The sequence below is a fragment of the Macrobrachium nipponense genome, chromosome 15, assembly GCF_015104395.2.
Source record: "Macrobrachium nipponense isolate FS-2020 chromosome 15, ASM1510439v2, whole genome shotgun sequence".
In the NCBI taxonomy this organism is placed as follows: Eukaryota; Metazoa; Arthropoda; class Malacostraca; order Decapoda; family Palaemonidae; genus Macrobrachium; species Macrobrachium nipponense.
The window spans coordinates 3,919,959-3,933,285 of NC_087208.1; the positions used below are offsets into that span (position 1 = coordinate 3,919,959).

Below are 13,327 nucleotides of genomic sequence, written 5' to 3' on the forward strand. Positions count from 1 at the left end.
GCTGTAAGGCTGAACGCTGACTAATACTCTAGGCCTGCTTAACCTATACATATTATTGGAATATTCTTAGCCATAGGAGGCTAAGACCACCATCTTCATCACTAAAGACAAGTGACCTTCGTCCAGGCTCAATCTTCCATCAAGGATCATATAGTGCTCCCTTCGTAAGGTAGTGTGTTATAACCAAGTTGCTTTTTTTATGAAAAGTTCTCTTCTGCCTAATATTACTATCTTACTCAAGCAAAAGGAACAATGGGAAAAAAAAGTGGCCCAACAAAAAAAGAAATGAAAATAATCACCAATCACAAAAAGAAAAAATAAATAAATAAAAAACAAAATAATTTCAACGAAAATTTCGTTCATAACGAACAATCCCGAACGGACTGTTCACTTGCGAGGAATTACTTACACCAACAATGAACGATATTACAAAGAATTCATACAATAAACAATAACGCCAATTACCAAAACACAAAACCAAGTTGTAAAACTCAAACTTGGATGACGAAACATTTCATAGCAGGATGCAACCTTCTAATTGAAGGTACACAGACGACACTAGAACAGACAGAAAAATGATAAATAAAACACTGAACTTGTGCAGTCAACATTTTTTCCACTGCATCCAAGCTCTCACTGCTCCTCTAGTCCATACTGTTTTACAAGTAGAGAGAGGCAGTGAGAACTTGGATACAGTGGAAACAAATTGTTCGACTACCTATCAATAAGTGTCCTGTCAGTAAAAGAGCAGAAACATGGTCACTGATAAGGCATTTTTAATGATATTTGACTTTAAAAAGTAACCACCAAATTCTAGGATTTCATGTGTTGAGAATATCATATGACATTAAGTAGCATAGCAGGGTCGTAGTGTCCACACTGATGTGGTTTGGGATTGTGATGATTAAGTGAGAGGAACAATTAGTAAGTTAAGTACTCAGCATGTATGGAATTACAGTAGATATCCCGTATTAGCGGAGGATGGGTAACTTGCTTTACAAGACTACAGACATGATTTGAGACAAATCTGAAGTTGGAGAACTTTATGTGAAAACAGCAAAGGTGTGTGGAACGTAGACGACATGAAGAGACCAATCAGTTTTTTTTATTCAATGAAAGAAAAATACTGTTCCAAAAGTGTCACAGAGGTTCGTCTACTCAAAGGACGTTCAGGATGCCATAAATGGCATGCTTGCTAGTGCTCATTACCGTACATTACTTCATGCAGTTTTTGCATTTTGCATTACTTATACTATATCTACAGCACAAAATAAAGAGTATTTGCAACACACTAAATTTTAAAAAAGCAAGATAATTTATCACTCCAATTATCAGAATGAGACAGTAAGCAAAATAATTAGTCACAAAAATGATTAGAAATTAGAAAGAATTGAGCGAATGTGGTCGCCCTATTTTACGCTTTATTATAATAAAGTGACTTCTTACTAGTTTTCTCATTACTATACAAATCTGTTGTAAATCTACTATCACTAACACTACAGCTACAACTGAACCTCCATACTTATTAATCATAATGAAAACCAGTAATCTATAGTGATAGATTACTGTAATAGTGATAGTAATAGTGATAGATTACTGTAATAGTGATAGTAATGTAAAAATTTACATCTGAAATTTTTTTTTCCAAAATTACATTTTGTTATTATTTCTACTATATGATTTTGAAGAAAATGATACTGCGTTGCATTAAAAACATTATTTGGTGTTTTTACAATCTTTGATTGTTTTTAACGAGTTTCCAGCTGGCGCAAGAAGATTATCCTATTGTTAAGACGAGGGTTTGTTAGCTATGAAAAAAAAAATTGATTAAAAATTTGTCATTTTGTAGTTGTAGCTTAACATACACCAACTTCTACCAATAAATATACTACCCCAAAGCATTTTAATCCAAATATGCTTTACCTTGCAATAGTTTTTGTCATTAATTTGGTTAGCCTACAATGAGATGGTCGTGGCTTTTGAAAATCAAGTTTGTCATCAAGTTGTGACAAACCTGCAACTTTAATTTATGCTGATTAAATTACTGTAAACACAGTAAGGCAGAGAGTAAGAAATTCTGAAAGGTCCTGGCTTCCCTTGTAGCGACTACAGGCACCTGTCTTAAGTTGCGTTTGAATGTCCAAGGCATCAACCTCATTTTGGGGATTGGTCGTACAACTGACCTACCCACCAGATGCTGGGAATAAATCACTTGTTTCCTGAACTTGTGTGTGAATTTTTACCTTACACTGCCACATGTAGTGGCATAGATACCCCAACAGATGAGCAAAATATGAGTGAAAGATGATACTGAACACCTGCACTACTTAAGATACCTTACACTAATTTCCAGTCAGTTTCTTTATGTACCCTCATTACCTCTGCCAAAGAGGTTACATCTTTAGGTGTAATGTCTATCTCTATGGGGAATTTAAATAAATACCCACCGAGAGAAAAGGTAAAAATTCCTTTTAATAAAGTCTGTAATTAAAGATTCTCTTTCTGGGACACATTATTTTCCTGGGCTTGAAACTTCACCCTCTTCCTTCAGCATCCGAAAGAACTTTTACTTGGCACTTCCATGATCACTCACCCCAAGAACAATAGGCTACGTCATTTTGATATGGTACTAAAGTAATAAAAACATCCCCTTACATTTACAGTAGTTTTTTTGCACTGCCTCTAGTAACCCTCAGGTATTACTGATAACCTTTGCATTTCTGGTGCTTGTTATTTATTCTCTTTAGTAGTTATATTGCGCTAGATGGGATTTGATAAATATCAAATTTCCGTTTATTAACATGAATTAAACACTTGGACTGCCACTGTTTGCAATATGACATGCGTCATAATGAGTAAATGCCAAGTGATATTTCATTGTCTAAGAGTGGCAAAACCACAACCAACCTCTGATGGGCAGTTGATTGGATTCCAGACTTACTTGAAAGTCTTGTAGTCGAATGGCTCACTATCTCAAGTTTTCAATATATTCTAACGAACTGGGATCAGTACGTACTGTCAAAATGTCACGTGTAATCCAACTTTACCGAATGTCAAGCCTGTTTGTATAAAAAGTCATCAGTGAAAAGTGTCTTGTACGAGCTTTAAAACTGTCTAGACAACTAAGACTTTTCCCATGAAGAATTTTTGAGAGAAACAAGGAGATTTGATAGAATGTGATCAGTTTTCCCATTCAACTCTCTTTCACTCCGCCTTAGAGAGAGTTAGCTATTTCAACTCGATGATCTGGTTAATGATAATCGTGTTCCTCTATATGAAAGGAAGCATTCTCAAAGCCTGGTCACAAAGAAAAACCACTTGGGATAAGTGTGTCTATCGAACAAAAATGTCTATCGATAACATTGTCAAGATCTGTGGATACAATGTATCTCCTTGCTACAGTTTATTATACTTCAACCAAGAGGAGGGATGTATGGAATTTTGAAACTCCAAAAAGATTTCTCGAGGAACTAAACTATTACATAGGTCTTGTTCACCCGTTTTGCACTCAAACTTATATTGAGATAAGTGAATAAAATGGCAGCCACTAGTGGCAAGCTTAGGAATAAATGAAGGATGAAAGGCTCTAAATAAAGACATGCAAATGAATTTGACAAAAGCAGGGTAAAATAATGGATATTAATATAAGGAAAAGGGTTTCCTGGTATATATGCAAACATCTAATTATTACACTCAAGAGGACACGTGTTTTTAACATAGGTATATTGCCGATAATGCTTCTACGTTGTGTGATTAGCTTTCATTCTAATAAACCTGACTTTTTAAAAACTTACCTGCTTCACTTGTTAACTCTGAGTAAACCTCTTGAAATGAATCATTATCATCCGTGCGTATTCTATTCTATTCTATACGCCTTGTTTTGACAAATAGCAGTTCCAGTTAAGTTTCGTTATATGTCTGTGTTCTAGAGGAGTAACCTTTAAATGACTGTCTTGACACGACTTAAGAATTGAAAAATCAAAATCACCCAGCATGCTGCAAATGATCTTGACTGTCTATATAACAAATAATGAGAGTCCCAAATAATAAAACATGAGCCATCCATCACGAGAAGTGAAGATGTACAAGGCACACTTTCATCGGCTCCACTACCACGTCATCAATCACCCGAGTGTTAATTATGAACATCGAGGAATGATTTACTACAAATATCAACAATGTTGCACACAAAGCTTAAGTACTGACGATAATTATCGCTGGAGGAAAAAATTTTTGCGGCATCAAAAGAGCAGTTTACGAATGGGAAGTCTTTAAGTTTTTTATTTTTGTGTTGGATAAATGACTTCACTTGTTCTTATTTTATGCTGCTCTTGATATAAATAGCTCTGCTTGTTTTGGTTTAATTTCGTGATTTCTATAAAAACGGACAAGCGTAAAAATGACTATAATTCCAGAAAAAATTTCTAACGTAAAAGCTGCGAATAAAAAAAACCTAGACATACAATGGAAAAACGTCTTTAAAACCATTTTGGCTTTCGAAAAAAATAGTGCAGTAAATGGAGTGACGAGCCAAACAATTCTAGTTTCTTCAACTGAAACTCATAATATATTAGGGGAATAATAATATCAATAATAATACCAGTAATAAGAGTAAACCAATAACCCAATCAGAAGATAAGTGTACAAGCACATACTACAGAGGCTAAAAATGGAAAAATGGAAATCTATATTAGTATTAAGCAACGAACATATGCAAGACAAGCCAATAACAGGATGCTAAACCCCAGGTTAGGTAATACCCTCGCTCTGCAACTATTTCATGCTATTCAACATCACTACTCTCACACCCACGGCAACTTTTTAAATGTCAATCACAGGGGTGGTTATTTTTGTTGACAAGATAAATCTGTGAATAGTCATTATGGTACCTTTGTATACTATCACACATGAATGTTTGTGCCTGCATGCGATTTGTTTTACGTATAAATCATAGGTTACATTATAGACAGCTCTGATTTAAGTGAAAATCCAAAAAACATTTACTTACAAGTTTTTTTTAAAAATTTATTGGCCATGAATATAAAAAGTGACAAAATATACAAATACAGGGTTTTCCTAGAAGTGACGGTTAAATCAACCGAATACGAAAATAGTCTAGATGAATTCGGCGTCATTAGACCTAAGACCTGACAGCTACAATACACTTGACTAAGGCACCGGGTCTTCGTGTAAGATCATCTCTGACGAAAGCGTGGCACTTTTCACACTTCTTCAGCAGCCTGAACGGGACGCGCAACTTCCGCTGATAAAATGAAGATTGTTTTGACGACACTCTCGGGTCGCTTCGACATTTACTACACTTTATTGCTGTCTCGGTCAGTTCGGAATGAGGTATACTTTTTTCCACACATGGTTCTTTTTCAATGAAACTCATCAGGGGAATGAAGGCTGGATGGAATATTATCGTCTATATGCAAGAATGAGGTTGCCTTGAGGATGACATATACATAAGAAACCTCGTCGTACGAAAAATAACGTAGTGTTTGATAAGTACTAATATTTACATGTGGTAAAAAAGCCAAGAAATCACAACCACTATTAATTACGGTCAAACTTGCCAAGAGTCAAATCAACACAACAAGCAATTAGCATCATTTTATATTCAAACGATTTTCTGCTCTTTATGCTAGCAGATTAACAACCATAGCTAATTATCCAAGAGGAAATGATTCCAAATGATTTAGTATTTCATCTAATGTCATCATTTCAGTTCCTCATAAATCGGCTTTAACAACGAAGGATACTAAATTTAGGTACTACAGACAATGGCAAGAGTGTGCAATACATAAACATATACTACCTATAGTATAAAATAAGTGTGCAGTATAGATTCACGATATACAGAGGCCTCATTCATACTTGAAAACGCACCTAACATTCTACTAGGTCAGTCTAAATCTACGACAAATCCACCGCCACCTTGTGAAGGATACTGAAGGACAGCACAGGGTTGCCAACCTCCTGCCGAGGAAGCCCTGAGTGCTGCTGTGCTTTTGGTTGGGGGAGGGGCTGGGGGAGGAACATTTGGTCTGACAATCCTGTGACCTGAAGGGGACTTCGATCCAGACCTTCCTCCACAGCTTCCAGGTATGGAATACAACGAAGTGTTGCAGCTGGAAGGGGTCCCTCCTCTGCGGGCCATCTCGTATTCCTGGTAGGCTGCCGGATGCTGCTGCTGTCGATTAACATCAATGACATCTGGTCTGTGGTCTTGGCCAAATGGGTTTGGCCTGTGAGGGTGGAAGGACGACTTGGAAGCTTTGGAAAGAGTCGAGGTGCGAGAGTGGCCGTCGTGGAAAGAATCCGCAACCGAAAATCGATGACTCATTCGCATCTCTTCCACCACTTCCGGTATAATAAATTGCCAGGTCGCTTTGTGGTTCCTGAGGAAATATGGCACGCATTTCTCCGGGGTCCTTGGGGCCTGGTCCTTCGAGGACCCCGCTGCATCTCTCTCTTGACTCGAAGGTTCCCCTTCTGCCGCTGTGCCCGCGCTGCTGGAAGCGGGCTGGGGTACTTCCGCAGTACTACCAGCTCTCTCTTCGCCTGCATCCTTGTCAATGACAACACGCAGGGTTCTCTGATGACTAACATGACTACTGCTACCAACACCAACATTCCCAGGAAGGTCATGCACATGCCTAGACTCATCACCAAGACTATTACTTCCCACAGTTAAAGTACTATTATCTATTCCAGCACCGCGGGATAAGCTTGGGGTTTGGAATCTTGTGACATATACCTGTCGATGATGTAGGTCCTCTTCGGATAAAGACCTTGTGACTGGCATATGCCCCTTCACCCGTGGACCTCTTACCACGACACAAAAAAGGTACTGGGCACCAAAAAAGCTGACGACGATGCCCATGGCAGTCACGAGAGTTGTCAACCAAAATGCTGCCGAAGACAACAATCATTTGTTAAAGCAAACACAGACAGGATATCATTTTTTCATGACCGTATGGTAATCGGTCAACATACAACAGTGGTCTTTCTCAAAGTGCAATATAAAACAATATGACAAAGTCTTCATTAACGGAAACAACCTCACGCTACTAACCTATCTGCATGGTAAGATCCTGGTTGTCCTCGACAATCACCCTCCTGTCGTTTTCTGAGAGGAAAACTCTGTATTCTCCAACCTGAAATGAAACAACGGATCACACTCGGCTGATATGATAAAGGCTGCTCAATACTATACCAGACACTGTTGGATAGCACAATATTACCATTACCAGACGAACAATGTTTTACCTGAATGATGACAAGATTGGCAACTTCTACCACTAGGACACTCAAGGAAGCCACTAGTATCACTTGGCCCTTCCGAAGAGTCTGTTGTTTCCACCCAATGGTCCCTAGAATGACGCCACAGATTCCACACTGTCAAAGAAGAGAAGGATTTAATAACAGCAGCCACTTCTGAGAGACAACATTTCAATGCCTATAAATCCTGGTTCTGATATCTGCCAATTCTCCTAGCGGAGGGAATGATGAGTATTCTATTTCCATCATGAAATACGTCCTTATCACGGTCCACTGATTAAGGTAAGTTGTAGTTCGCCAAAGATGCCATTTTGTTTGTTTGGACGGGGTGGGGGTGCGCGCTTAAAGCTTATCATCTGAAGGCAACTTCGTAACATTCAACCAGGTAACTCGCATTGCAGGCAGAATAACTATATGAATAATAAACAAGTAACATTACTTTATCACAATATTCTCGTCTGCATTCATATCTATGAAAAATAAAATATCTAAGCAGTCAGTAGCAGCGCAGTGAAGGATGCCATTATCTCTGCAAGAAGTCCGGGAGACTGTGAACACTGCCCAACAATTGGGTCCCCACCATTGACTTTATGTGCGGGTACGATTCCCATTACAAGATGGTGTTTAAAGAGGTCCCTTAAGTATTCATGATACGTAACACTAAAGTAGTCTAAATCCGTCATACATATCCGGACTGCAAACATATTTGCAATAATAAGGCTATCAAAGTTTCTCTTTTGCCAAAAAAAAACAGAATTGTAATTTCGTGGACTTTCTTTGCAAAAACGACCACCAAAAATGATCTTGTCTAGGATGAGGGATTTATTTTTTAAAAGACCATGTAAGGTAACAATGAATTAACATCTCTTTGAGAAAAAATACTTATACTCTAAGATGGGAGTAAGTACAGCAGATATCCGGCAAACTTGCATCTTCATGAAACAGCCATGAAATCAGATTTACATACGAAAACTACTAACAGTAAACATAAGACATTCATCGGTGAATTCATCTACCAAGAAATAAAGCTCAGTAGGATGTCAGATAATAACATAGAACACATCAGTGTTCCTGAGGAGCAAATGCTAAGGTTTACACATCAGTTGTAGCCTACTTACCCAGCCACTCTCCCGATATTGAATTCAGAATTCACTTCATAAAATGTGTCACAAGATGCAATTTCAGGCCAAGAAAGATAGCATGCAATGATACTCACCCAGGCCCCTGTCCACAGATTCGACCCGAGTTGAAACATGGGCAGCGCCAGCATGAAGTACACGCCAGCGACCAGGTGCACCAGCCCTAGGAACACCAGCACAGCCCCGACGATGCCGACGACACCCGCCTTCCGGCAGCACATGGCCACGCCTGCAGAGGGAGAGGGAAGGGCAGAGGTCTTAGCTCTCGGGGGAAGAAGATGAGGCAGATTTAATCTCAAGAGAGGAAAAGGATTTCATTCCGAGTGACAACGAAACGTTAGCCGGTATAAAATTGGCCCATGCTTCAGTGAGAAAGGGAAGATTTTTTAAAAATGTAAGTAATAAAAGGGAAAATGATCTCTTAGTGAAAAATTTTTCTGACTGGAAACAGAAGATACAGGACAGAAAAGGATCTTTGCATAATAATGGGAGTTTTACTTTAATTGCAAATATTACTAAAACTGAAGTTTATTTCAGTATCCAAGCTCAGCCATACATAACAATTCGCAATATCACAGTTTTCATGTGAAAAGGGTATTTTTCAAAGCACCGAGTCTAACTAATGCCTCTAATTGAGGTATCGAATAACGAAAATGAAATAAATCTACAATCTCATTAAGCTCAGAAGACAATTATACATTACAAACTGTTTCTTTCTAATGTACACACGTAGTTCCCTTAAATGTAAAACATAAGACCCCGGCCTTTATGATATTCGTGTTCTGAAAAATCTTAATTCATATTAGAAAAAGAAGAAGAAGAAGAAGAGAAAAAAGAGGATAAGGTATAACCATTTTTCCCTACTGACTTATCGTTTGAGTATACCATAGAAACTGGTTCTGTCTCCTCCTAACTGCCTGCAAAGTTTTACAAGAACTATATACGGCTATCTCTCTCTCTCTCTCTCTCTCTCTCTCTCTCTCTCTCTCTCTCTCTCTCACACACACACACACACACACACACACACAATCTCCGCAGTCCTGCATTGTTGCCGAATCAGAATCAATAATACTCGTAGAGTCTAATTACGCCAGAGAATCCAGGCTTCCTGCATCCTACACAGAAAAAGGACTGATATGACGTGACTGACGTAACGACAGATTTTGTAACCTTCGACAATCAAAACAAAAGCTAAACGACACTGATTACGCGGAGAATCTCTCGGGGGTTTTCCATTTGACAAGTTTTCCTTATTTCTGTTGGAAAATTCAGAGAGAGAGAGAGAGAGAGAGAGAGAGAGAGAGAGAGAGAGAGAGAGAGAGAGAGAGAGAGAGAGAGAGAGAGAGAGAGAGAGAGAGAGATCCACCCATTCCGCATCCTGTCGTCTGAGATATACACAATAGGACAGAAGAAAGACAAGGAGTTCCTCTACACAAATTAAATGGGATGATTCGCCCAGGAAGATGCAAGAAGGCTCTTCTTCCACCGGTTGCACGTTCGTGCGAATATTGCTCTCTCGTGCGCGCGCGCGCACATTCAACTCCAGGAAGCACGAGAACTCACCAGGACTATTATAATATAGAATAAGAATGCGCACCAATCGCGTAAAAATAAAGTTCTGTGAATATTTAAGTTTTCTGCTACTGCTACTAGTGCTTTTAAGTGTATAATAAAAATAATAACTGCTATAACTAAGTTTTAATAACAACAAGCATATGTGATATTGGTAGTAAAATATATATATATGTATATAATATTGTACTAACAATACATATCCACACACAAATTATATATACGTATATATATATATATATATATATATATATATATATATATATATATATATATATTTACATACATACATACGAACAACAAAAATAATTTGGACACTAAGCTTTTAGTCAGAAATGGAAGCAAGGGAAGTAGTGTCCAAAGCCCTTTAGCCTTTTTGCCAATGTCTTTGTCTAGTAACAACTGTCACCGGAAAACTCCTTCATATTTGAAATGTTACTTGGACTTGAAGTGATTCGCCTCTCCTCTATCTACTAATGATACGTCACAATTATGCTCATGAATAAATTACGCAAGACAAGACAATAAATTAATTATATACCTCATTAGAATATTACAATCAGGATACACCAGTCCACACACAAAATCGTAGATTATATAGTATATATATATATTATATATATATATATATATATATATTATGGTATATATATATATATATATATAATATAAGCACTGGGGGATTGATACTTTTTGAGGCAAATGTAAGAATAAACACGATTTCTTCTGCAGTTACCCCTAAAATATTTACAAATAAATAAACTATAGGAGAGAGAGAGAGAGAGAGAGAGAGAGAGAGAGAGAGAGAGAGAGAGAGAGAGAGAGAGAGAGAGAGGAAATCCTTAATCAAGAAAATGACGCAAAATCCTGCCCTTTAACCGATATCTGAAAACTGAAAAAAAAAAAAAAAAAAAAATTCTCAAGAATTGCGAACACTACTTCAGAGTCATTTTGCAAGACTGCCAAAAGTATATGTTTGTATTCAGAAGCAAAGGGATAGCACGGATTTTTAAGTTATACACTGGCTGTTCTCTTGCGTTCTTTTCTTATGTACGTATATGTTTTCTCTCTTATTCCGTATATCAATATGCACGTTATTTTTTTTTTTTTTTTTTTTTTTTAACTTTATATCTTGTAATCTGACCACTAACGAATTCTATTTAATTAGAATTTTTATCTTTTTATCTACCGAGGTATTTTACAGTTCAACCAGTCACCTAGAGTATGTTGACTATTTTTTTTCTTTTTTCACTTACAACTGTATCGTTCTCTCTCTCTCTCTCTCTCTCTCTCTCTCGCATCATTCCACTCCATCTCATCTTCTCTCTCTCTCTCTCTCTCTCTCTCTCTCTCCAGTAATGTATTAACCGGTCGCCAATTCAACGATAAAATCCGCCAGCCCTCTTATAGACCCTGACTGAGAGATCGTATTTCAGAAGCAAAGACCACCAATTCGTATAGCTACCCTGATTCCAATCTGAAGTTCTGTCGAAGAGGGGATAGGGATTTTTAATTTTTTTTTTCTTTTTTATTTATTTACCAGAATTTCCAAAATCATGTTTTGAACGCATATCGTTCCGACACTAAAGCCTTTTACGGGTTCATAATAATATTCTAAATGCGCCAATGAATTTTTCGATTATATATAAATATATACAGTACAATGTGTATGTATGTTTGTGTAGCAGCCAATAAAGGCTTAACAACTATGAAAAATACACACACATAATACTAAATCAGTTACATGTTTACTTTGGGTCTGACAGAGAGAGAGAGAGAGAGAGAGAGAGAGAGAGAGAGAGAGAGAGAGAGAGAGAGAGAGAAGGCAACTGCAACGGACAGTCTGCCAGTCATTTAAAAACAAGACAATTGCTGCGGCCAATCAGTGGCGGACTCACGTTGCATGCAAGTTAGCCAATCAGGAGTTGGTGGTTCCTATGCACACGAAAATCCTGCGATATGCGAATTAACACATTTACTGTTTGGCAACCAGTTAACAATGACAATAATTCGTGATGCAATCGAATTTCGTACAAGCTCGGCGTTCTCAGAAAGTAACTGTTCTCAGAACAAGGTAAGTTCATTTTACTTGGCACTCGTGCAACCATGAAGTATGGAGTTTTATATTTGTGCTGCTCACAAATGGAGTTAATCGCTTCTTTAAGCGGACCAATTGTCCACGGGTGCATTCCGCAGTTCCAGGTGATGAAAGGTTCCAGATAAAATCCTCTGGCATTGAAGAAAACGGAAAGCTCTGCTGGCTATAGAAGAGACGAAACTCGTCTCGGATATACACTTACGAAAAAACCACAATAATTACTATATATACATACACAGGCGAATAAAAAAACCACAATAATTGAAATAAATTATAATATATATATATATATATCTATATATATATATATATATATATATATATATATATATATATATATACATACAAAGGCGAAACAAAGCTATTTTGTAAAAGTTTGCTTAGCAAGTTTGTGACCATTTCAGCTATCGTAATAATAATAATAATAATAATAATAATAATAATAATAATAATAATAATAATAATAATAGCAGTGTCAAGAAATCTAGTGAAATATGCTTGTTCATTATCTGCTGATTCTAGGGGAGTCCTGAAGACCAACAGTAAATATATATTTATATACATGACAGAAAAATATTATAAGTCACTGTTATTTTTACCGCTGCACCACGTAGGAAGAATACACGTACGCCCAACTGAAGTAAAAAGAAAAATAAACGCAATTATTTTTCGTTTAACATTGTTTCATCACTTTTTGCACCATTGTGTATTTCCTGATTGTTCAAAAATTATTGCTGTACTTTTTAAAAATCACAAAAACTTCAGTTTTGGAAGAGTATCGAAATCACGTACACACACTCACACACACAATACACATAATAAATACACAAAAATTATCAACCTTTGGCAGCCTTCAGTAGAGGCATGAAGAAGTTGAACTCCCGATAACCAAAGAATAAACAGAGACTTGATCGTCCAGGGACGGAGACGGAGGGGAAAAGGGGAAAGAAAACGGGAAGGGAGAAATGACAGGACGGAGTCCTTCCACCGTCGAGAAGAGCCTGACTAAAACTGAGTAGGCGAATGACAAACGAGGCGAGTTTCGGCAGGACACCGTGACGCGCGGAGACATTTTACTTGGCCCGACGCATTCCTAGGAAACACCACTTACTCATATCCTTTGGCTGTGTCTGTGCCCCACTGTCCTCTGCACAACAGAATTGGGTCCACATGCCAAAAGGTTAGACAAAGCTTCAACTTCGATGGTGCAATGAACGTGCCTCAGGCACTT

The 13,327-nt window shown here is 37.6% G+C and overlaps 1 protein-coding gene across 7 annotated transcripts in view; it reads right to left on the minus strand.

The window, feature by feature from the left end:
* The window catches only part of LOC135226978 (uncharacterized), a 242,286-nt gene that overhangs the window by 13,058 nt on the left and 215,901 nt on the right, over nucleotides 1–13,327 (minus strand). For 6 of the 7 annotated variants that reach the window (XM_064266684.1, XM_064266686.1, XM_064266685.1 and 3 more), the window contains 4 exons: nucleotides 8,504–8,655; nucleotides 7,276–7,404; nucleotides 7,082–7,163; nucleotides 6,764–6,918 (listed from right to left, as the gene is read on the minus strand). In XM_064266684.1, coding sequence (XP_064122754.1) covers nucleotides 6,764–6,918; nucleotides 7,082–7,163; nucleotides 7,276–7,404; nucleotides 8,504–8,655 — 518 coding nt within the window. Of the gene's footprint in view, nucleotides 1–6,763; nucleotides 6,919–7,081; nucleotides 7,164–7,275; nucleotides 7,405–8,503; nucleotides 8,656–12,937; nucleotides 13,121–13,327 lie in introns of those variants that run through there. The other variant, XM_064266687.1, reaches the window with a different exon arrangement.